Consider the following 26,483-nt stretch of genomic DNA (forward strand, 5'->3'; position numbering starts at 1 on the left):
ACGGCCAGGGCCACTTGACTGATAGTCATGTGTCAGGTGTTTCTTCCAGGCCCCCCAGGAAAGCTGCTCAGCCTTGCTTTCAATTTTCCCGGTGGCCACTTGTGGTATTGCAGCAAAAAAACCCCGTATGCACCAGGTGAGCAACTCCACTGGGATGAGTAGGCGCCGTCTTAGTGTCTGGTATCGAGATATTACTGAACATCTTTGGTCGCTACAGTCTGTCAGTTGGATCCATTCCTCGTTCTTCCACAGGTCAGACTTCTCATCCAAATACAGTCGCCTCTGGCTTCAGATATCCAAGACAGGGACGTCCAAAATGCCAAAGTCAAGGCTTCCAAACAGCAGTCCACAAACCAATTAGTGATGTCAAGGGTAGTTACGTTCATTATTTTATACAGTTTATGGAGCTCTCACGTCGTCCATCTTTATTATACAGTCTATGTTTCTTAAATTGGTATAAAAGTTAACTTGAAAGCTCGAGGCAGGTGTTACTGTTTGAGGTTTTTATTTCTTTTTAATAATAAAACATTAAATGTGTCGCATGACACAACATTTTGCATGGAAAACAATGCGAAGACCTTAATCATACATGGTTACAAATTTGTTATAACATGACATAACTCCAATGGGCATACTTGCAATGGTATATATATTTTTTGAAAATAAATCATTTTAATAGTGCCTATCCTTCTCCACCGGGAAAATCAAACCAAATAACCTGCCGTGAAAGCCACGCCGTACCGAGGGTACGTGACGGACATTCCTCACTCCAACACATACTAGTGACAAGATTAAACTCTATGTGGAGGAAACAAAGAGAGGGCATACATAGTTCAGTTGTGGCATGCTGGATGTCCATGTCACTTCAAAAAGGTGGCATCAGGGGATGAGAGCTGCATTGACACGAGAGCTCAGTCACCACTTGAAAAGAGGACCGATAAGAAGTCACAAAGAAAATTTAATGTAAATTCTACTTTGGCCTTTTTCATGCTTAAACTAGCCAACCCCTCTGTTTTTCTTTGTCCCATCCAAAAAAAATGACAGGTGCAATAATATACTGCACACTATATTGCATTAAGTATGTTACTGACATTACAGTACACCTTTTATATAAATATTTTATTCAATATGTTGTATATGTGTATACAACAAACACAAACTGTATAGTGTAGACAAACTCGTTGCATATATGTATGTAAAATTAGCGGTACATACCAACAGTTCTTGATAGACATAGCCTACTACATGCAGTTCATCGATGCCATCCTCTCCCCATGCAACAGATGGGACAACGTACAAAATAAGAGGTTGAAAACAGAAGCGACAAAGAAACTAAGTTGCTAGAATATTCTTGTAACACATCTGAAGAGGGGGAGGGGGGGCAAAGCAAAAGTGATCGGTATCAGACGACATCACGCACGACCCGTATACGAGAGAAAAAAAAGGACGAAACGAAAAAATAAAAAATGAAAATAAAAGGTGGCTACAGAGATCTAAACAGAGATGTACATTTACACACCGGTCATTTACAAAAATAAAGTCAGCCTTGGAGGAGCCAGTAATCTGGAACTGCAGGGCTGGAGCAGCAGCCAGCCCAGCATGTAGAGTTTGTAAAGAGTGGAGGATGATTGGCTGTAATGAGGACAGAACATCAGCCCCAAATACAGTGGTTTCCAGCTCCTGTGTGTGTGTATCGAACGCCATTTCTGTTATTAACAGCTTTGTACAGACAAATAATGTGCTTTGATGTGCTGTAAGAAGAAATTATCACGTGTAATCCCAATAAACTCAGAAAATTAGAAATCAATTCTTAATAGTTGCAGTTTTAGCAGCACACAGCATCTACTTAATATTCTTATCTAACAAAAACTACTAGGAAAATATTTCAAACAAGACAAATGCTATAAAGTGATCAATCGGATGGAGCCGTGACAAACTGCTAACAGTCGGGATGGAGATGCAAAACAGAAAAGTGCAGTGGGTTTACCGTCAGGTTAGCTGTGAGTGTGCTGTAGCCTACAACATGCCCATTCAACTCCCAACATCAGTGCTTTTCAGCGTACACAGAGTGAATACCCATACCTTGTTTCCTTATAGAAAATACATGCATGTGATTAATTCAAGGTATACGTACTTCTTCAAAATGACATCAGTCGAAGACCTTTGGGGGGGTCTGAGCGGAGTTGATTCTCTCGGAACAAATGCTATCACAGTGAAAGCTTCGATGGATTGAATCAGAATCGGGTTTGTTTTTGAATCAGTTCGTCTCGGGATGAAAAAAAGACTTTGGTCATTTCAGAATGAGTACATCTGAGAGTGTGGTAATTCAATGGGTTATGCTACGTGTCCTCTACGTGGATGTATCGGGTGGGTGAGGCACCTTTGGCCCAGTGGGGACTGGGAACCTGTTTTTGCATGCCGGGAATCAAGGTCCAAACAGGCACGTGATAGGCCAAGATGATCAGTACTGGACTCTGCATGCTGAGCTAGGAGACAAATCCTCTCATAATAATAATAATAATTATAATAATAATATCTAGTCATTTAAAAAGTTATGATTTTTAATAGTCATTTTCCCTAAGTTTTATACAGTGAAAATGTTACAATATAAGCCATCTCTTGTATAACTGCTGCAAGAAGAGAGAACACAATAATTAACCTTGCCCATGCTTTAGTTTGCTGAACCAAATAGGGATGCAGCCAGTATAAATGTCGCCTACTGGTTTTCAGCCATGTTGTTTTCTGGCTTGAAGTAGACGCTGCCGTAAGATGGCTGCCAGTGCTGCAGTTATAGACCATCTGGGTCAAAGCCTCCAGCCTTGCCTCGTAGTCCAAAGAAGTCAGTGAGTGAGGGACAGAGGCCTACAAGGCCTAGAGATATTCCTAGAGCCCACGCTCTGAAATAAGATTAAAGAAAAATAGACTTCAGGTTTTTCTATTTACCAGAGAAGGCGGACTGAACCGCTGGTGGGACTTAGATAGTGATATGTATACACCATTCCTTACAGCGCTCTCCCACCCACACACACATCTGCTTATAAATGTGTGTGTTTGTATGTGTGTAGGGAGCTCCTCGCATTGATTGCAGTGGCGGTAATTAGCACTTCATCAACTATGATTGCAGGAGCGATCTGCCAGCCTCCAGTGTGTTTTTATCAGCTGTAAAAAGCGACAACCCCCCCCCCCCACCACAAACTTTGTGTGTCTGTAATTGTATGTGTGTGCATGTTGTAGGCAAGACGAAAAATTTGGATTTTTTTTGTATATATATGTTTGTTTTTATGCCACATCTGTGTTTTTAGAAAATCACACAACTCCCTTGCAAAATGTTTTTTATCTTTTCTAGGTTACTCGACAAAGAGAAAAGTGTGTGACTGGAGATAGAAAGAGAGGGAGAGGGGAACATACTCGTAAAAAATAGAGGACGACAGTCCAAATATTTACTCTATCTATACAGTCTCTATCCCAGAACATAGCTGGTGAACTGTGGTATAGAAAATAGATCTGAAGGTACACAGACTCTGCTGCAACAGGGCGTTATAGAGAGAGGAGGAGGGTAGGAGGAGGGTGGGGGGGGGTTTCTTGAATGAACCGTCAGCAAGCAAAGTACCACGAGCGTTATTCACATGAATTCTCACAGTTTTAGAGGAATCTAAAAGGCATTCCTTGATCAGAGGTCCTCCTCCCTCCTGTGCTGGAGAAAACTCAGCCGCCTCAGAATCCGTGCGCCCATGTTGAGACAGCTGGAGAAAAAGGAGGGCGAGGTGGAGAAAGAGGAAGGAGGAGCGAGAGAAGAAAAGGAAGGGGAGGTTTTCGCCTGGATCTGATCCACAGAAGAAAGAGGGTCTGGAGTCTAGTCGGGAAAAAAAAAGCCCTGCCTCCGTCACGTTTCCCCCCTCCCCTCCGCACGCACGCGCACACACACCGGTCAGGTGTGGCTATGTGGCGGGCTTGTCGGGCTTGCTTACAGGTTTACCTCCGTTCATCACTGCCGGCTCACTTGTGCTTTTACTGGGAGGAACTGCCGCCTTGGGCACTGTCTCTCCAACATCATGCAACGATGGCTCTCTGTACATGGCAACTGGAGGAGAGAGAGACAGGAGAAAAGCTGTTAGCAAGAACATCTTCCCTGCACTTTTGAGTTTACCTGTAAAAATATTTAAAGGTCCAGTGTGAAGGATTCAGGGAGAAATATTGGTCGAGATGGAATATAATAAAAAATATGTTTTCTTTAGAGTATCATCACCTCAAAATGAGACTTACTCTGTTTTAGTTATCTCAGAATAAACCATTTCTATCTCCAGAGGGACCGGGTCCTCATCTACAGAGGTCGCCATGATGCATCGCCATGTTTCTACAGTAGCCAAGAACAGACAAACCAAACACTGGCTCTAGATTTGAGTTTTGCGTCGTTAGCAGCCCCTTTGCAACGAAAGCGTCAGCAAAACTACTTTATTCAGTGTTTTCCCTGGTTTAAATGACTTTTGTTTTGGAAAAGAAGAGACTTCTGTGGATAATTTGGCTCCCTTTAAAAACCTCCTGAACGTCTGGATCTTAAGTTATCAAAGGAAAAAGGTGAGCACACATTAGCAGGTTCTTGGCTAGCAGCCCATCCCCGAAATACTAAACAGTGAAAAACATTGTTTTGAAACATGAAACTTTTTATCCAGTGTTTGTAATGGTTGAAATCAGCAGGCCTGTTTGTTTTTAAGAGGAAGGGGCATTTGTGTACAATTCAGCTCAAGGTAAAAAGACTTCCTGAACGCCTCCATCAGAGATAAGGTCAGCACACATTAGCAGGTGCTGGGCGAGCAGCCTGTCTCCAACATGCCAAACAGCATTGGAGAAACACTGAATTTTAACGTGAAACTGCTTTAGTCTTTTTTTCTGACGGTTTAAATCACCTGGTCCATTTGTTTTGGAAAGGAAGAGACCTCTGCAGATAATTCGGCTCCCTCTGAAACATGTGAACACTGAAGGAATTCTAACCGGGAGAAGTTTCAGCTGGTTGCAATCTACAGTCCCTACAACAAGATGCCACTAAATCCCCCAATATCTTACACACTGTAACTTTAAGATGCTTTAATCCCCTATCAATACTTAATGTTTTGCCTTTTTTTCATAAGTTGTTAAATAAAATTCCTCAAAACCTTCAAAGAAGACATCCTGCAATTTATAGATTTTAAAAAAAGCTGATAACACTGTTTCCCTTTGGGCTTCTTGCTATCATCCTGACCTGCTTCAGTCTCCATCAGGAGACTGATTCCTGAATCTAAGCACATGCTTTCCAACAAAACAGCAGAAAGTGTCTCATTATCGTCCACTTTACAACCACTAGACTACAGCTGTCTTGACAGGACACTTCAACTTGATTCCATGTTTAAATGATGGGACGCAATCAGGCTGGCGGCAGACGAGAGTGACGGTGGCATCTGCTGGACTATCAACATTTCATACTGCACTTACAGAGCTGTCCTGCCTCCAACACTGCATGCTTACAGCAGCAAAATAGAGAATCAATGCATTAATACAAAAACATGTCAAACATGTATTTCACACGCTTGTACAGTATCATTACTGTGGGGATCCTGCCTTATAGTATGGGGCATCTGTGTTGCAATTTAGCAATGGTAGTTGTGCTCATTGTTTTCAACTTTTACTGTTTTTCACCCAGATCTAATTATGTTTCCACTGAAACATTATGTGTCCTGCTGCAAAAAGGCATCGTTGTTTACAGTAACAAGGTCTCTTGCAATGTTGACAGCTTAAAAAAATTCCTCCAGGCGCTAAAAAGTGGAGAGAAAATGAGGAGGAGAAGTTGCCCCTTGAGTCCCTCTGAGTAAGTACAAACGAAAGTGAGAGCTGTTAAAGTATGTTTTTAAACTGCTTATACTATACTTTTTGTATTACGATTTTGTTATCTGACTTTCACCTGTTTTTTTTAAAGGTCACACAAAACACTGAATTATTTAAATAAATCCCTTAAGGCAACTGGAAGCCGCCCAAGCCTAAAATATGAGAAATATCTGTCGCCATCTCAGTGTAATGTTTGTATTCTGGAAGTTGTGTACCTTGCACAGCTTAGACTTGACCTTTTATAGGATAACGCTGGTGATATTCAGTGGTTTTCTTAATTTCAATAAATTCCATGAAAAGACGAAAACCAATATTATGTGAGCTCATCTTTCAATTCATTCCAACTCAGCCCCAGATTAATTGGAGACTAATAAAGATGGAAATCTTTAGAAACAGATCATGAAAGTTCACAATGATTAAAAAAAGAAAAAGTCTCAGTCATTTCCTAAAACAGCTGGGCATAAAATGGAGGAATTTTTGCTTTTGTAAGGGACTATTTTAACTTGCGGATTAATAAACATTTGGCGCTCTTGTATGGTGTTAGAACAATGACAATAAGTCTTGGAATCAAAAATAAAATTTGGCATTGCAAAATGAAACACTGCTACTACAGACAGAACAGATATTAGCTAAGTTTTGTTTTTAATGTAAAACGACTGTCATGGTTGTATTTCTTTACTCGGCAGAAGTGAAATAGTGTGGGATTGATAAACTACAGTACCCATATTTATCTGAATGAACTCTTTCAATTGATACTGTTTACATAAAGAAAAACACAGAATATCACCACAGCTATCCTGAAAATGACATTTTTTAAAACTCATATCTTTTTTTACTTAAAATAAATAATACCATAAATTAGCTCTAGAAAATAGCTACGCTTACGACATCAGATATTGTTAATTATCACTAACCCTCTGTGCAGTTTTAAAAATGTTATCTGATCTCACTCCCTCTGAGTGTTTATCACAGTAAAATCACAAGTCTCGTCACAATCTGATACTATAGCAATTCTTCAGACAATGATACGATATTTGCCGAAATCACAAAGTCTGCCACAATTAATGTTCACTTCCTGTCAATTCAGAGGCCCGATATCAATATGAGGTGATATCAGTTAATATCGTCATTGTCTTTTTCTTGGCTGCTTGCCGTCGTTTGCCTGGCGGAGGGCCGTTTGCACAGTTTAAATGTGTAGGAAGGAGTTGTGCTTGGACAGAAAAGGTGACACGGATGTGGCATGGCAATTTCAAAATAAAGGCATATCTCAAATCTGATAATATATATCAACATTTTCACCAACAACATTTGATTGTTGGTAATCAAAACGACATATTGATCTACGTTGACATATCGTTACACCTATATTGTAGTACGTACCTTCTAATGGCTTGGGCAGGAAGTGAGCAGCTGGTTTTGTTTTTTTCACTCGGTTCCCCTTCATGGCTTGGCCCTCTTTATTGAGCCCTAGGAACCAAGCTCTCCCCGACTCCTGTTGTCTATACAACATGGACGAGTAGATCACATAGTAGTTCTCAAACACCGACTCTTTGAACTTGCACTCTGCTGTAAAGAGTTCCTGCGGAGACAGACACAAGCACCAGACGCATCATAAGAACAGGCTCCTTCAAACCAAAAACAATACATGGAAGATTTCATCTGAATGTAACACGTGGAAGACATTTCAGCGGACTCAGATAAATAATTCATGGTTCATATTATGTCCGCATGAAACAGATGTCAGTTCATATTTCATATTTGAACTTTTATGGAGGTCACCGGGACAAATGCCACCGTTATGCTTGCAATGTACAGATAAATGTTATGGCAGGTGCAGAAACTGCCTCGCCAGGTGAAATGGACTTCATACCTCCACCTGTCGTGGAGAGGATTAGCGCTGCAGAGTCCATCTCGCTATAATCATGTCTCAAGCCGGAGCTAATGACCTGCTCCGATGAAATGCAATGCTCATTCTCTCCTTGGCCTTAACCTTGACATCAGATATGAGAGCACTCGTTTAGTCAATTAGCTCGTGTTCCTGGCAGAAAGTATATATTGTTAGGCACTGACCCCTACACCTAGGCACTGGAAATATCAGCACTTTCTCCTCCCAGATGTCTGAGCAGACACTCCTTGTTCCTCAAACATTGTTTTTTAATTGGTAAAACCTAAATGTGATTATTCTTTCCACATACTATCTCGTCTATTAGCAATTTGTCTATGACTGCCTTCTGAACTTTGTACGAATAATGATAGAACTAATCAAGTGACTCCTCCATCCTTTACACCTCAATCTGGCAATGATGAATGAACACCGAGGCTCCACATCTCTCTCTGCCGCTGCCCATTCATCTCCAACCAGAAGGGTAATAAAAAGCGTTTCCACATTGTCCGCCCTGCCGGGCTAAAAATAAAGGCATTCATCGGGGTGTATTAATCAAAGCACACTCATCACAATGGAGAGTTTCACCACATCTGTTGTGAGCAGTTCACACTGAGCCGGCTCAAAGAAGTACTGACGGTACATGCAAAAATCCTCTGATACTTCCTGAACTCCTGCGGTTCTCAATGTCAGGGTCTTTGAAAAGACTCTCGAGGGAACCAAAATAGGAAATACTTTAATTTCTTTGCAGTAAATAAACAAAACTGATATTGTGTCTTTTATTGTATCTAATGTCATCTTTCAACCCACAGTACATTGTAAATTACTTTGTGTGCTTAAGTAAAATGAACTTATCGCACAGGGTCTCTGATGAAGATCTTAAACATAACTTTTGGAAGTTGTATTTCACTTCACTTTAGTTGTGTTTAAATGAAATAGGTAAATGTGATAGAAGATCATGCTACAAATATAGCTTTAGCCTGTGTTGATGGGTTAAAACCTCTTAACCAACAGGGCGCTTTGGTGCGTAAACAAGTATTTCACTGTTGGGAAGATCCCCTTTCAATAAAACTAGGCTGTCTATGCAGTAGAAAGACAATAATACTTCTTAAAGTATTTGCTAAATGACCACAGAAAACAGAGAAAGGATGATATGGCTCAAGAGGTAGAAAAACCACAACTACCAGAATGCACTGCTCTGCACCAGACCAATAAACACTCCCGCTGGTGGGTGATGTTTGAAACAAAAGTGGCCGGCTTGCAAGAAATGTATCTCCTATTACAGTTAAACAGTGAACTAAAACATGTTTCTGAAAGCATTTAGTCATGAAATAGGAAACTCAGTAACAGAATCTTGGTTTATATTTGATCGGCACTGCTAAGTTTTACAGTTAGATCTCAGTTTTATTTACTTCCGTTTTCACTGTCATCATAGGAGCGCCTCTTACGTTCAGCACCATAACCGGTATCAGTAAACCAGGAAAAGCTGTTTGTGCTTTGAACACAATTCATGCCTAAACTGAAACTAAAATTACACCTTTTTCCTGCACAGAAAGACAGAACGTCCAAAAACTGCATGTATGCGCTTTATCTTTCAGCCACAGGAGGCTGTTGTTTATAGTTACATTTCTAAAATACTATCACAACTACAGCTAAGCCCTTATAGGAAAGCACAAAAGGCAGAAAATGCTAATGTCCCAAAGACAAGTATGAAAAATGGTTTCATGGTTCAGGAGAGCAGGACATCTCTGACCCATCAGATGATCCTGTGATGAGGTGTTGGGTTATCTTTGAAAGCCGGGGTCATTTATAACCCCACAGTGCCAATGCTGGGCGTCGCTTTGTACATGTTTGCGCATGTGCATTATTTGGGCTTGCAGATAGTTCACACATGTCTCAAATATGTGCTTTTACATACATGGATTTTTACTGATATCATCAGGCATCCAGCCCCAAGCTCATCTGTTACAAGAGAAGATATAATTGTTAATGTTAATTTGTCAAAAAACAGAAAGGGCACAGCTGGGTAGCATTATTTTTAGCATTTTTTAACATTAGTAAAATTATGTGTTTTTTGGGGACTATATTCAGCTGCAGATTAATATAAGTTTGATGCTTAGTAAGTCAGCACCAGGATGTAGATTATCAGATAGTCTCAAAAAAAATTAAATAAATAAATAAATCAACCAAACAATCTATGGAGGCATAAAGGGACAGTTTTTTTTTTTTTTTTTTGCAGATCGAAAATTTTAAGTTTCAGAACAAAAAATAAATGAACAAAGAGGTTGCTCATTTGCGATTGGTCAAATTCAGATCGAAAATGCAATTGCAACATTTGTCTGTCAGTCATGACAATGCAAATCAAGGAATTTCATATTTCAGTTTCAAAGAGGTGAAATAAGAAATAAATCCATTAATTCATGGTTGTCAAAATTAAATTTTCCACTGCTGTGAATTCAGTAGTGTTTCAATTTTCTGCAGTTACTGCTGCCTGAAATGCCTGATTTTTAAGCAGCTCCTGTAAAAAATTTAAATGCAAGTTGCGATATTTTAAGCCATTTTTTTTCTATCATGACAAGAATTTTTAGAAATCAATTAAAAAAAACAGCAACATAGGATGCACATCATATGGTGCATTTTCAAAAATCCACAAGGATGAAACATGAGGATTCACGAGGATCTGCTGAATTTGCATTGATTATTTTGACCGCAACATCGTAGGATCCTGGAGCGACTGATATAAATATTCAGTGGCTGTTACAGTTTAAATACTTATGTCTCTTATTTGCTTCAACAATAAAACATGTTACTGATTGTGAAAGTAGGATTTATTTATGTGTTTTTAAGTTTTTTTTGACAACAGTAGATGTTTTTAATGTATTGATGGCAATAATAAATGTATAATATATTGGCAGACTTCTTCTTTAAGTCTCATAATGTCTTGGTGAAGTTTTTACAACTCCTGGATGGTTACTTTAGTCCCTCAGCTGTAACAGGTCACCCAATAAAGAAGGGCGGCCTGAATTTCTCCACTAACAACAACAGCTACAGAAATGAAAGTAGAACTAGAAGCTCAACAAACAGCAGAAATGCCACATAAAAGAAAAGCCCATTACTAACACGAGTAAGAAGACCAACACATCTAATGTTAAAATCAACACTTGCTCTCTCCTCATGTGCTGCAACCCATTCATTTAATGAATGCTCACCGAATTCAGAGCTGAGAAGGGGAAGATGTTTAAGAACAAAGTAACGAGAGAGAGAAAGTCACAGCTAAGTGAAGACTACAAGAAGACATGCGCTTCCTCTTTCAAAAAAACTGGGACACTGTTCCTGAGGGTGTAAACAACACAAACAGAGCAGAGACGGAAACACACAGAGAGGAGAAACAGCTCCATACCTGGAGACACCTCTTCTCCTCCATCTCTCTTTCTGTATCCACACTGTAACTCTGCCGTACAATGACTATCTATTTATTTATTTCTGTGTGTGTATGTGCTTGGACTTGCAGAGGTGTGTGTGCACTTCAAGATATCAGTGCATGTGTATGTGTGTGTGACATGTCTGCTGTATGCTTGTCAGCTTGTTGCACAGGGCAGACTGCTGGCTTGCCCGACAAGAAATGACTAGCCAATCTAGTAAAAATCTGGCTGCCTTGACACCAATCTGGCACCAATTTACAGATCAACAGCAGCAGAGTGGGGACACACACACACACACACACACTGAGGAGTACTTGAGGCCCATGCGTGGGTGGTTGTGCTTTGTTTGTGTGTTTGCTCACCTACAGGCTCTCCTACAATGTTGCATGTTTTTTTTTGGTATGAGCAACATATTTTTCTCCTGCAGACTCCACATTGCTCTTCACTGATTTATTCTAAGAGGCTTACGATGTTTGACACCATCCAGGCGTGGTTTTCTTGCGGTGTTGTTTATCCAAACTGACCCCAGAGTTTGAGTTTCAAGCCTGCCTTTTCCAACCAGTTTAGGCTGATGCTTGTTTACCGTTTTTCTCTGCAGCTTTAAAATCCATCAAAACTCAACCCAACAAATAATAAAGAAATACACCATTTCAAGATTTTAAAACCAAATAAGGCAAATTAATTCAACATTTTCATACTTATTTCAGCTGCCGGTTGCCAAAGGTTCTGTTTCACATGTAAAATGTCGTCGCTAGAAATTATTCTGACAGGAATTTCCAGATTAACCGTGTATACCGATCTGATAAAAATTGCATTAACGTACCACAAACTATTTAATAGGTATGTAACTTTTTTGATTTGTGCAAAGTGGATCTGCCCACTGTGAAGCCTCTAATCTGCTGGAATTATAACATATTCATTGAAGGCAGCGTAGAAAGAGAAGACATGGTTCTGTCTGTTAATACAATTTAGTGAGAAATGTAAATTAAACCCAGATTATTTTCTGTGGTTTCAAATACAGATGTCTCCTAAACGCCTCTCATGCAGGCTACTGCCAATATCAATGTGATTGTTATGACCAGCGACTCCAAAATGCAGCTTGTATCGATGTTGCGAAACTTTGTGGAAAGAGAAAAGAATATTTCTGTATGCAATTGTTTAAATATACATTTATAAATATATATTTATTAATATTTTTCCTTCATGATTTTCCATGTTTTTCTCTCTCACTTTTACAGCAATTTTCAGGTCATTTCTTTGTTACTTTTTACTGATTTTTCCTCAGTTTGGAAGATATTTCATGCCAAATTGTGTACTTGGTTTTTGGGCACTAATATTTTTCTAAAAAGATTTGCACCATCTTCCCAACCTGAGTGAAAATTCCTTTCAATCAGGCGAGTCTCTTTGATTTTATGCTGAATATCGGTGGAATATTGTTGTCCATGTGAACGCACCTACTGAAAGTTCATTAATCAAATTACATAACTGATAACTCTTTAGCTCAATTTCCCCGAATCTCTCTCTGTCAAACTAAATCTCCTGAATTGAGTTAAATTTAACTTTAACTTTAAAACTTTAAACCATTAAATTCATTACAAAATATTTGTATATTCTCTTTGTTTAGCAGTGAACTGCAGACCAAGAGAAATAAACCCATTACACATTTTTTACACCCAGATTGTGACCTAAATCTTTACTGGGCTTTGCATGCCGCAGGTTTGTCTCCCACTGAGAGTATCGACACATCTATGTAACATTTCTTAGTGTGGACTGTGTGTGGGTTTGTGTATGTGCATGTTTAAAATGTGCCAGGGGAGCTGTACTGGGCCAGTGTTAAAGGGTCTCTGCCTTCAGGGAAACTTTATTGAACACTTAAGTGCTTCTGGTGGCCAAATACCTTAAAGGTGTTTAGTGCTTTTTTGATACCCTGTCAGTTAAAAAGGTGTATTTTTGCTCACTTGCAATAGAAGTGGTGCAACAACAGCATTAAGGCGACTGTATGCAAATAGTCTGACAGGAATACATTAAAATAAAGTCATATTTCATCCAGTAAACTTACAGTGAGGCTTTTGGGTGCAGTCTGCTGGTTTATTGTGTTATGGCTGCAGAGATGACAGCTTGTACTTGTCCATGGACTTAAATGAATAATGAAATATAATGTCTCAGTCTACAGAGTACAGAGGCGGATGGAAATTCTCTGCATCTGTATCCATGATGCAAAAATACAAAACTTGATTAAATTGCAAAGATAACTGTGAAGAAAAAAAGAAAATAAAAAAAGAAAAGAATAACTGCTATATAGTAGTTTGCCTCTGTGCACAAATGAAGTTGCACTCAGTTTATGTCCATGTCTTTGAAAACATGGATGCTTCACACACACTCTCGACCCGACAGAAGATCTTTACGATCAGCACAGTTTCAAGGTGGACGCCCAGGATTAGTGTCACCAATTCAGTAATTGACCAAAGGTCTCCCCTTCTGTTTCTGAGTTATGTTGAATAATGGCCAGAAAAGTGCTTTTGCAGAACATTATGATTTTGACATTACCGAGTTACTGTCAAAACCGTGTTTTAACCTTCAACCACTAAATTCTAAACAATTCATTCTTGAGTCCAAGTGGACATTTGTCCCAAATTTGCAAAACCTACCTCAAGGTCCACTTCAGATTTTTGGTTCATGAGGATGAGATGGGGGCAAGGTCACAGTGACCTTGACCTTTACCCACCACATTCTTTCATTGTTCAGACGAAATGGATGTTTGTGTCAAATTAAAAAAAAACAAAAAACCTTCAGGTCTTCTTGAGATATCTAGTTTATGAGAATGAAACAAATGCAAAGTCACAATGATGTTTACTTTGACCTATGACCACCAAAATCTAATAAATTCATCCTTGAATCCAAGTTAACATTTGGGCCAAAGCTGAAGAAAGTGCTCTTGAAATATTGCATTCACAACAATGAGACAGATGTGGTCACTGTCACCTTAACTGTGACCTATGACCACCTAAATCTGATCAGTTTTGAGTTTTGAGAGTATTGAAAGTGTGAAATTTGAAGAAATTACCTCAAAGTGTTCCTGAGATATCCCATTTACAAGAATGAGACAGATACAATCACAGTGATCTTTGACCACCAAAATCCACTAAAACTTTTGCGGCAAATTTGTAGAAATTTCCAAAGGCCGTTCTTTTGATACCGCACTCAGAAGGATGGAGAAGACAGACAGACGCACAGACGCTACAGTTATCGCTGGCGCTGAGGCATAAAAAGAATAAATTGAGTTGTTTGCTTCATTTTGGGAGTTTTACATTAATCATTTCTGTTTTAACATCACTGTCCGTCTTATCAGCACTAACAGCAACGATTAATTTACAAGTTCTTAAAATGTAAAACACAGACTTGACAATTCATAACAATAAGTTAAAATGGCTTTTCTCCAAGTTATTCATGAAACCTGGGATTATTTGCATGACAACATACACTAATGCTGTCTGCAGATTTAAGTATCTGTGAAGACAAATAGCAAAGTCAAATACTGTGACTTTGAAGCTCAGCCAGCAATCTCCTTTACCATGTTTGGACTTTTGCCCTTTGTTTTCATTTTCTTTCAGGCTGAAATCTGCAGCTTAATCTTCATAAAAACATAGCATAAGTGTTGTGTATTGAATACAGCCTTCAATTTTGTAGTTTTTTTTACTATTGTAATGAATTTTTATAATTTTCATAATCTTTTTATGTCAGAATTTGGCTTTCCTGTCAACATATACAGTATACTACCAGTCACGTCACCTGTTTTCAGATCATTCAATTAAAAAAAGAAAAAAAAAGAAAAGTGAAACTGTACACTGCCTGTGTACAAAATCCATCCAGCTGTTTACCGGTGACTCTCCTCATTTGGTCGCTGTCTCCTCTTCCTCCTCTGGGTTTGATAATCAGACAGGTCTGCTGAAGCCCCCATTGTCTGTGCACACTGTGGACGTGACTCTTATACATATGAGAGCGGTTTAGCATTGTGAATGCAGCTCAGCTTTCTGGAGGTTGACCTTTTTCCACGGATTAATAGGTTTTATGCTGGCAGCATTAATAAACAATTTCTTCGTTTCCACAGTGGGGTAGTGAGCAGTCACTCTGCATATTAATGTGTGTCGCCCCCCCTCTCCATACGAGCCTCCTCTCACCTACTTTCAGGCGGTCATGCTCGGCAATCACGACCCGTTTTGTGATTTTTTTTCCCTGAAGGATGTTTGTTTCAGAGTGACTCTCTTTGCTCTCTTGTCTCTTAAAGCCTATTCACTCTTTTTATTTCAAACTCCCACTCTCGCCATCTGTCTCTTTCCATTTGTGTCTTTTTTTATGTTTGATTTTTCCACACAAACACTATTCCTCCCGGATCTGCCCCTTCCCCTCAACCACACTGCTTTCAATCTCCACCTTTTTGCCGATTGTTCATCCCCCTTTATTTCCGTTGCTGTCTTTTTTGCTTTGGCGACTGGGGCTGATTATGTGGGGCTGAGCAGTTTTGGCCCTCACGTTGTCTGTGGCCAAGGTCAATTATGGCCTTCCCTTTCAGAGCAGGGAGCCACTGATGTGGAGCGCCGGGCGGGGGAGATGGAGTAGGAAGAAAATCAACCGTTTGGTGCCTCAGAAATGATTCGATTTGCCGCTGGTGTGAAAGTGTGTGCCGTGTCCGAGTCTCACTCTCCCTTTTCTTCCTCAATGTCACCCATGATTTTCATAAATATTAGTTTGATGCTGGGTTGAATTATTTGGCAAACAGCGCTCTTATTTGGATGTATGGATGTGATGGGGATGCTCGGTTGACATTGACATATTTTCAGTTGAGTGGGTTGTTACGGCAAAAAAGGAAAGATGGTCTTTTCATAAAACTGGGCTGTCTATGCAGTAGAAATACGTGAACAATCTTGAAATTGGTGCAACATGACCAGAGAAAACAGAGGAAAAGGGCTGTGGCATTGCTTTGCCCGGGAGCTGGAAAACCTACAACTACCATAATGCACTGCACAGCACCGTCCAATGAACACCCCCGCTGATGGGTGACGTAATGTGAGCTTAACCACTTAACAGGAAACAATATCTCGGCTAGTAACAAACATTCTTGCCTTAGAGTTGAATAGTACATTAAAATATGTTTTTGAAAGCACTTTAGATGAGAAACAGGCAACACAGCAACGAAATTTTGGTTCATATTTGATCAACGCCGCTTAATTTTATTTTTTGATCTCCTTTTTTTCAGCCTCCGTTTCTACAATACAGCAAACAATACAGCGCCAACTTCATGCTTACTAATTCTCATAGAGCCTAACCATGCACTAAAATATGTTCATGAAGACATTTTGGATATTAAATGGGTAAAATAGTAACCGAATCTTGGTTTATACTTGGTCAGCACTTCCTAGTTTGACAGTTTGAACACACTTTTTTTTCAGCCTGTTTTGTTACAATACAGAAACCAATATCGCCCCCACTTCTTGTTCACAAATTTTATAACACAGACAAACCAGGCACTAAAATATGTTTCTGGAGACATTTTGGGAAGGAAATAGACTCAGTAAAAGAATCTTGGTTCATATTTGATCAGCGCTGCTTAGTTTAACACTCTGATTGTGTTTAGTCTGAGTTTCAGAGAGAGGGGTGACCCTGCATCAATTTAGACCAAACTCCAGACGAACAGTAAAGCTAGACACGGCTAATCTTACCTGATCCTACCAGCTCCCAGATTTCTCTACTCATCTCTCAGCTCAAATCTGCCAAATGACACAAACATATAAGCTAGCTCTAGGGCTGTTGCTCCAAAGCAGGTCACAGGTCCATTCTGAATGGACTTGTGAATGTGTTAAAGGAATAAAAATAAATAAAAGAATAAATAAATAAATATATAAATTAAATAAAATACTTTGGAACTGTACTTACAAAGTACTTATTTGTAAGTACAGTGAATTTCCCTAGAGCTTTTTTTAAATTTTGAATTTGAAATTGAATGTGGCAATTTAAGCTATGTTTGGACCTTGAACAATTGATAAAGGAGGCTGGCTGGAGCAGTTTGGATCAGTGGGATCACTGCTCCAGACTCTCTCTCTCGATCCACGCCCATTTTTTGTGTCTGTGGTGGCGGGCGGAAGAAAATGCAGCGGATCCTTTTAACAGTTGCCTTTTTACACATCTGGCAGTTTCTGACAGGTTAGTGAAGCATTTTTTCACAACAAAGAAAAAATGACTGAAGAAAAGAATCTTTCTTGTTTTGTGACAAGATAAAGGAAGAACATGATAAAAGCATCCGGCTTGTCATTGACATTTGACACACTTACGACGCAATCAACACACAATGTGTCTCAAGCCTGCTGCCGTCGCTGCTCTGATCTTCAAATCAAACTGATTATGGTGACTGACATCGTGCATCATTCCACAAACAAACCACCTCCACTTGCTTTTTTGCCTGCGTAAACAAAAGACACTCTTTTTGTTTGTCTATGTGACGGCGTTTGATTAGCCACAATTACGGCCGCGGCACCCGCTTGTGTGATTAGTTTGACTTGAGGCTGTTTTTATGTGTGCCTTGCGAGCAATCAGCGCGAGGCTAAACCTGGACCGCTGTCAAAATGTTGTGTCTAATTACAGCAGCAAACCAACCAACCTGCGGTGCCGCTCACCTGACGAGGAAAAAGGGTAATTAATTACCTTATTGAGGCGACTCAGGGAACCATGAAGGTAAAACTGTTTGCCTTCTAATCGGCTCAGCAACAGAGTTTGTTTCAGCATGAAAAGCATGTTTAAACATTCTTTCAGGGAACAAAGGTTATTAGGTTTAACAAATGAAGCAGTGCAATTAAGACATTTGCTCTCTTTTGTAGGCAAGAAGTCAACCAAGTTAGTGCTTTTTAAAAAAATTCCATCTATTGCTCAGGATGTATTGAGTTGTATGCATTGCCTGCAGTGTGTGCTTGCAGACAGCACACAGACCTCCCTTCCTGACAACTTGGACATAATAAGCAGCCATTTGATAAACTGCTGCTCGCCGCTGACATTCAATAAATCTTAATGTGAATGATAAAATGAGTAACGATGGGGTTGAGCTTGTGCGTCGTCCAGAGGGAGTGTTTATTTATATGATATTAAACATGCCAGACGGTCTCATGGCTCACGGTTTTATCATGTAAGACTCCTTTTTCATTGCCTCAGTTTGCTGCATGTCTGCCTATCAATGGATTGCCCTGCTCAGTTGTTTTGGTCCGCCTCAGAACCAGCATTAATAGTTTTGATCCTAATCCCTACATTTGCCACTACAATAGCCAGAAGTTAATTCTCTTGTGTAATGTAATTGCTGGCGAGACAGACCAAAGTCAGGATGTAGGATTTCCCCAACACATATCGCACATAACGGATCGCCGCTCTGACCTCTCAGTGACAGCTACGACAGTTTTGGCTGTTTCTCGCTGTAATTGGAATGTGAGCGGCGTCTCAGCCAATGCTGTTGTTATGCATCATGCATTTGTGCCGTGCACTCAGAAATGCCCGTGAGTCCTCAATCAAGGATAGAGAGGACACTTAAAATACAGTCGGGTGCTCCTCAGGATCATTACGGTTCATCCCAAGTGTCTCTGCGCTCCTTCCTGCTCGGCTCTGCTTTCAGCTAAATGCTGTCTGGAGGGGAAGCTCTGACAGAAGTAATTCACCAAAGGGCTAATTACACCATACTCATAGCATGGTGTGTCCTGTGTTTAAAACTGAGCATTTAAATAACGTCCTGTGCAGCTACAGTACAGGAGATTCACCCCTTTTCCACCCAAATTGGCATGTGCATGCAGGATCTTTGAACATTGGTAAATCCACTAAAGGCTTTAGACTGCTTTTCCATTGCCAGTACAGCACAGCTGTGTACACGGCTCTACAGCAGACAACCGTGTGTGTTTTTTGGTGTGTCTGTTCCAGGTCACCCTCAGGCGTGAGAACAGATACACAGGAGAGAGCAGAGTGGAAACTGTGGAAACTTTATGGTGGTTACTTCTTTTTAAATATATCTCTTACTTATTCAAGTCTGTCTTTCAAACTCGGTAATAGGTGGTGGTGCGTCATTTCATCTGCCAGTTAAAGCGCTAAAATTAGCTTGTATACTCAGGTGTTGTGTTTCCATCAATGAAAATCTGAGCTGGAAGCGCTAAATATCCGTGACTATTTCAGAGTCTAACTTTGGAGCGTTATTTGGCACCCTTCCCAAAAAGCTATGCAGACATGCTTGGTATCAGTGGATGTCTTAGGTTGTCCAGATACCACTACCTTCCAGCTAGCTTAAAAAATGAGCATGCCATAGTGTCTTAACCCTTTAACACCTGGATTAACATCAGTTTTCTTGTGCAGCATTAAGACTCCTTTCACTATCATTTAAAACTCTAAACCCTGAGAAAATGTGTTAGATTTCTTTCTAAAACACAGGGAAAATATATAATGTAACTTGGCAAGAAAAAGACAAAGAAATTATCTGAAAATTAGCTGGGAATTATAAGATATTATGGAAAAAAAATGAGGGGAAAATGTCCACATTTTTTTGGGGGGGGGGCACTTTTATGAGGTTATTTTGTTGTCTTTATGCATGTATTTATCTATGTATTTAATTTTCTTTATATTTGCTTATTTCAGTTATGTTCTTGTAACTATTTACTAATTTCTGCACATTTTGGGGTCATTTTTTATTAAGTTACTTGTTGCCCTCTTCCCATGAGGATAAGCACAATAATATTTTTTCCCTTTGTAAACAGGATTGGTATTGTGTGCAACACCAGCATGTCTTTATGCTCAGATTTAACGTGCTAAATTTATACATATATCAAGCTCAACAGATTACAGCTGTCTGTGTTTCTCAGAGGAATGTCAGAGGTTGTCACTGATGTTAATATTATGAAATGGGCACAATGAGATTATAATTCACTGGCAGGGGTCACAGTTCAGCGCATAATCTGGGTGCTGCATTACATAAATAGGCATATCTATTTCTGCTGGCATTTTGAACAGTTTAACAGGTTATATTACACAGTTATCACCACGTGTGTGTGATGACGGCTGTAGATAAAACCAGTTATTGGAACTGCCGTGTGGTTAAACTGAAGACCTGAACAGCTGGACATAAAAAGCTAAAATGAAGCTGTGATTTCTTCAAAGTGCCTGGTTTAATATATAATAGGATTGAGGGATTTGGTTACAGAGAGTCCTGCTTTCCCATTTGTTTTTTGGAAATCTGACTGTAGAGGGGCCATTTCACAGTGTCCATCCCTCCTGAAACCCTGTTGACAAGCAGCCAGAGCACTCAGCCTGAGTGTCTGCGCATGAGGGGGAGACAGCAGAGGATTCCCCGACAGTCTGTCTCTCTCTGAGGATCAAATGTGGCATGGCTACAGCTGCAAGGCTGAGTGATTCAACCAGTCAGCCAGAAAGGAACTGCAAAGCCGACCGGCCTGCCCATCAGCTGCCATGTTTGATTTGGGGGAAACTGTGCTGAATGAAGTCAATACTTCACCTGCAGCTCATGAAAATCCAGCTGTATTGTGTGAAGCTCTTTTTTCAATACATGTCATCTGTCTCATAATCAAAACTGGCCAAACTCAATTTATGGAGAAGAATACTAATCAGATCCTTTCTGCAGCATCATCTCTGGACAACAGCTCTAAAAGTGTCGATTCACAATTTTTAATCAATTTAAATATCACAGTGAGAAACTCCCAAAGGTTCGCTGATAGTCTTCAAAAACAGCATTGTCTGCATTTTTTCATAGAGGTCATTTTCATACAGGATTTAATCAGTTTGTTGAGACTGACTGCTGTGTCAAAAACTAAATGTCAACTGTGACTTCATTTAAAGAAAGCTCTATCCAGTTCAAAACAATTTTTTGGCAGGCAGGTTTCCTTTATTGATTTGCCCAAAAATTGAGCAATATTTTCAAAATGTTGATAAAACACAATTGCGAGATTTCATTGAGTGACGTTAAACGACTTCTTTCGCAATGACATTTCAAGAAGCATGGTGATGGATGTTCAAAACATTAGCAGGTTTATTTCTATTGCAGCCACCACACTAGCCATCATTGTTTCCAATTGAAGGCGACGCAGGCGTGTTATGGAGCGATAATGGAAAGGCGGGCCCCTTATATGTGTGAGCAGCAGCATACGAGGGATTTCCAGGAGGAATTGTGGATTTTAAAACTTCTGAATGACACGCTCAACTTTTGAAGAGTTATACAATGCAATAACACCTCTTGCAGCACCTGCTGCATCATGCCCGAGGGAGCCAGTGTGACCCATAAAAAAGCCAAAAAAGTGCTTCCATTGGATTTTTGCTAAATATGGCTTTTTTGAATTGCTTGAAATACCATCTCATGCAAGAGTAGAAACTATTTTGTGATATATGGGAGTTTTTTTTAAATTGACCTATTTCCATTAGGTGTATTTTGTATTTACAGTTTCAATTTGCACAATATGAGGGTTAATGGAAACCCAGCTAAATGTGGCAAAAAGGACTGATACATTTCTTTAGATATCTCTAGTTGTTCTCCAAAAATTTGGTCTGACAGAGCTGATTTAAAAAAAATATTCCTATCTATGGAAGGGATGAATAAAAAAAGTTTTGTTTTTTTTCAGTTGCAGCTGCCTGGAAGAAAAAGAAGCACCACTTGTTTTTTTACCACAATGCCCTGATGATGGAGCAAATCCCTGCCTCCAGCAACAAACCCTGATTACATCTGGTCACACTTTTTACACCGAAATCTACAAGACAACAGTTACATTATGAAGTGCTTGCTGTGTAGATATAAACAGCTCATTCTAAGGTAACAAAAACACGATGACTGTCAATATCAGGAGATGATACACTAAAGACAACCCACTTAATATATTTTATTCATCCCACACACTGAACCTTTAATCTTGAAAGTTATGATAATGAAATTACCAGTAGGTGCATTAACGGAGAGAGAAAAGAGTAGGTAATGAAGAGAGAGGAGGAGAGAGTGGGAGATTGCTTATATCTGAATTGCATTTAAGTTATCCCTATTAGTTTGATAGTCTACCGGCTTTACTTTGTTAAAAATAGTTTTATCAACAAGAGCTGTTTTTTCATTATTTTTGCACTGGCCCCAACACCCTAAAGAATATTAAAATGGAAAGTAACTTATACTTTGAGTAATTTATTAACCATGAAATTTTCACTTTCACTTGAGTACATTTCTGAAATGGTAATTGTCAATTTTACTTTTTTTGTACTTTTTGTCATTTTTTTAAATGGGATTAGTTGTACTTCTACTTGAGTATAGTTTTTCCATTACTCGACCCACCTGTGTAGGTGCCTCTTAATCTGAGCAATTTGAAAAGTGAAGTCCTGTTGTTTGCGGTAGTTGGGGACAAATAGGCAGATGTGTAGAAGACTCTACTGGACATATAGTATGTTACAAGAAAATGTGTGCAATGGTTTTAATCAGCTGCTTGTCTTTTTTGTTGTTTTTTTATTCTGAGACCCATGCAAGTGGAAGCTTCCTTTCCCTGAGAGCATGTGCACGTTTTCTAGTACGAACAGACTTCTAGCTGTAGAGTGTGCGTGGGTGTATCACACAATAACGACTTCTGACATGCCGGCCTCTGCAGTGGAGCCACGATGGAAAGTACCGTAACCACGAGATCATACAGTACAAGCATTTACATGCACAGGTCGGGATTATTCCTACACTGCTAGTAAGAAGCTATTTCCATGCAGAATAAATCTCACACACACACAGATGTCTGATTAACTGCAGAACAAAATATTTCACAGTTTTGCATGAGGCATGACACTTATGAATAGTGCCACTTTTAGATGATGGATTCACCGTTTAACACGTTTGCACACAAACGCACCTGTCCCTGAATTTGTGGCGCTCCCACAGTATCTGATGTGTTGCCTGACTCACAGTGAGAGGAGTCAGTGGAGAGAGGATTAGCTCAGATTTAGGGGAATGAATTTTCATGATTTACAACCTTTCTGTACGAGCTGTCGCTGTATTGATTTTTACAGCTCCAGTGGTGAAGCTTGATAAAATGTTGCTTTCATTTCAGGGGTGGAAACAGGAAAGAAAGAAGCATTCTTGTGGAGGAAAAGAGAGGGCTGTGGCTATTACATCTGCAGGCAGGCTATTGAGGACTTCTTTGTCGCAACACAAGAGCCCCCCCCACCCCATCAGACACACACACACACACACACACACACACACACACACACACACACACACACACACACACACACACACACACACACACACACACACACACACACACACACACACACACACACACACACACACACACACACACTTTGATCCAGCTACAGAAAACAGCTTGAAACAGATTCGAGACTTGAATCTGCAACTCTGCAGGCACGACACAAAAGTCCGTCTAAGGTTTGAATACAATCACAGCAACCTTCAATTTTATATTAAGAATCTTTTCTTGGTGTTAAATAGTATTAAGAAAAGATAACCTTCGTTCCTAATCAATGCAATACAAAGATATTTCACAAACATTCTTTAGACTTAAATCTGAAAATCTAACGGTGACCATCTCCTGCTGAACACCGGCAGCATCATGCTAAAATCAGATTTTTACTCAAACATCATTCCAAAAAGTTGTTGAGACATTTTACTCAAACTCACAAATATGAAACTGGTCCCTGGAGCATCATGGATATCTGTATTTTACTAACCTCAGTGTGGTATTTTCACCATCTGATATTTGATGTTCCCATTTTTAAGAGAAAAGAAAAATCCCACACACTGTCCTTTACTTGCAATAATCTTTTGGCTTTACCTGATCAGGGTCTAGAGACTAAAACATTGTATTTCTAGAATAAGATTTATTGAAAGTGCAGGACAGTGTGCAGGAATTCTTTCTTCTCTTGCCTACAGACGGTTTCTTTTACACACCTGTCTACAAGAAACTGAAGGTGTGCATGAGCCTTCATAGTTAATATTCCCATTTTTCTAATCTTGTCACTTTTTTAATATTAAAAATTAAAAATAACTACCCTGGGCAAACTGAAAGTGTGTGTTGGCAGAGACAGGAAGTCACTTCGGGTTGTGGCCTTGAAATGTGATCTCACTGAAGCCGTTTCTGAAAGTTTGCTTAAAGTACACATAAAGAATATACCTCCAAAAGGTTTAACGGGTTCATCTGGATTGGCTGAATAAATCCAGCCTAAGCAAGAGTTATGAAACAGATATCCAAGAGGATTGATAAGTGCACGATCTGACATGAGTTTGCAAGCGATCCGCATCCAGTTAGTGTTTTGATATTGAGTTCCTGAGGACTACTTGTTGCTTTACGAGCCCTCATCCCTCTGCCGCTCATTTGCACATTACACTGCTCTTGAGGCAACGAGCACAAGTGTGCCATTTGTATTTGCATGGTGCTTGACATTTGCACACTGCGAAAGCAATTAGGCCAGAACTAGGGTCATTAATACAGTGAACAGGCTCGATGTGTTTGCTCTGATAGCTCCTGCAATATGTATTCGCAGAGAGATGACAATGATGCCGTCTATATTTCCACGTACTGAAATATCCTCTGAGGGTCTTGCAGAGGAAACAAAGATGAGAATCTGAATTCCCCGTTCCTCCTACTCTTCTTCTGTTTCTCTTTAAGTTCTGCGGCTCGCTGGCGTAAACACACTTACACTCACAAACAAATACATGCATAATAAAAAATGTGTCTATAGCAGCCTGAATCTAAGCAGAATAAAGGGCCACTCTTTGAATAGGCACATCTCAAGCTGTTTCAAAGGAAAACAAGAGAATACAGGCAACAGCAAGGAGACATGAGACATCAACAGACGCTCGTAGTGCTCGGTATGAATAGATGTTACTGGGGCCAATTCAAGGTAAAAGAGGAGGGGAGGATCACAGGTTAAAAAACAAAAGTGACTGAATCAGTGAAGGATATTAACTGCTGGCATGAATAGAAACTATTAAAAGGGTAAATATGAGGGTTAGAGTCATCAGTGGTGAATGATTCAAGTCTGTAATCTACTTTAAATCTAAAAAATATATTGCACAATACAGCTTTTTTTTAAGGATCTGGGAAGGTTGCTTTTTTGATGATGAAAATGAACAACCTCAAGATTTTACACCAAAAAATTTGGCATTGGTTGCTAGGTGACCGTGGACTGGGGTACGTCCCGAACCACGATGACGGTCACTGATTATGACTTGTTGGACTTACTCCCAACCAAATCACAACTGCTCCCAAAAAGTATTGTGGTGGTTTCTGGTTGGCAAACATCATCATTTGTATGTACGGGTGGGTAGACTATGTTGGCGGGGAGGTGGGGACTAAACAATCTGTATTCCTTTATTAATATTAATACTACTTTTTCCTTTCTATTCTGCTGTGTATTTGTATGTGTATATGCGCTTACACCCTAATTTATTTATTGCATGTGAGGCACATTCAGCCTATATTGTATGAAATGTACAATACAAATAAAGTTGACTTGACTACTGTGTGATTGGACACATAAGCAAGAAATGTGACACAACTATGCACGATGGGCATCAACGTAATTAACAGTGAACTGTCAGTACGGGTGGTAGCTTATAAACTGAACTCTAAAAAGAAATTATTTGGTTAAAAAAAAATAATACAATGGTTTGCATTAATCTTTTTTAGTAATGACAACTTATAATAAAATCACATGCAACAAGCACACTACATTGAGTTAGGGGAATTATCCTTTGTTTCACAATCCAAGGCATTTTTAAGTAGCGCTTCCTTAATAACAGAGTAAAACATACATTTTTTATGAAGAAAATGTCCTTTGTGTGGTCGTTGTTTGAACTGCAGGTCCCTAACACAGTCTTAACTGTATGAATTTGTCTAGCCATTTTAAGTAAAGGTGGAAAAAAAATTAAATTATCAAGCCAGTTTCCTTAATATGACTAAAACTTACATTTAGTTTGAACCAATCACACATAAATTTGAGTTTAAATAACACACAATATGAAGTTGTAATTATCTCATCAAAATGATGTTTGCAACTTTAAAGGTTATCTAGATCAATAAATTAGAAGTTTTATCCTGCAATCATGCATTAAATTTGGCAGTGAAAAGACAGGTCCACTGAATTACTTTTTAGAGTGTGTTGCTGTTACATTACTTTCAATGAGTTCCAGTTGACAGAAGTTGAACAGCTGCGAAATGTTTTAAATTTTTGCTTTGGCAAAAGGTCACAGTTGTCTCCAAAGCAACAAGACGCTGTCCTCCAGTCGGCTCATTTTGTATTTGCACTACTTTTTATCC

At 39.5% G+C, this 26,483-nt stretch overlaps 1 protein-coding gene across 3 annotated transcripts in view; it reads right to left on the minus strand.

The window, feature by feature from the left end:
* Positions 1 to 832: 832 nt before the first annotated feature.
* The window catches only part of fgf14 (fibroblast growth factor 14), a 141,985-nt gene continuing 116,334 nt past the window's right edge, over positions 833 to 26,483 (minus strand). For all 3 annotated transcript variants that reach the window (XM_088083492.1, XM_042495081.2, XM_042495080.2), the window contains exons 4-5: positions 7,237 to 7,435; positions 833 to 4,081 (exon numbers count right to left, since the gene is read on the minus strand). In XM_088083492.1, the coding sequence (XP_087939618.1) occupies positions 3,939 to 4,081; positions 7,237 to 7,435 (342 nt within the window). In that variant the 3' untranslated portion in view covers positions 833 to 3,938. The remainder of the gene's footprint in view (positions 4,082 to 7,236; positions 7,436 to 26,483) is intronic.

The sequence above is a fragment of the Plectropomus leopardus genome, chromosome 10 (genome assembly GCF_026936395.1).
Source record: "Plectropomus leopardus strain MGB_pleo_1.0 chromosome 10, ASM2693639v1, whole genome shotgun sequence".
NCBI classification, from domain to species: Eukaryota; Metazoa; Chordata; class Actinopteri; order Perciformes; family Serranidae; genus Plectropomus; species Plectropomus leopardus.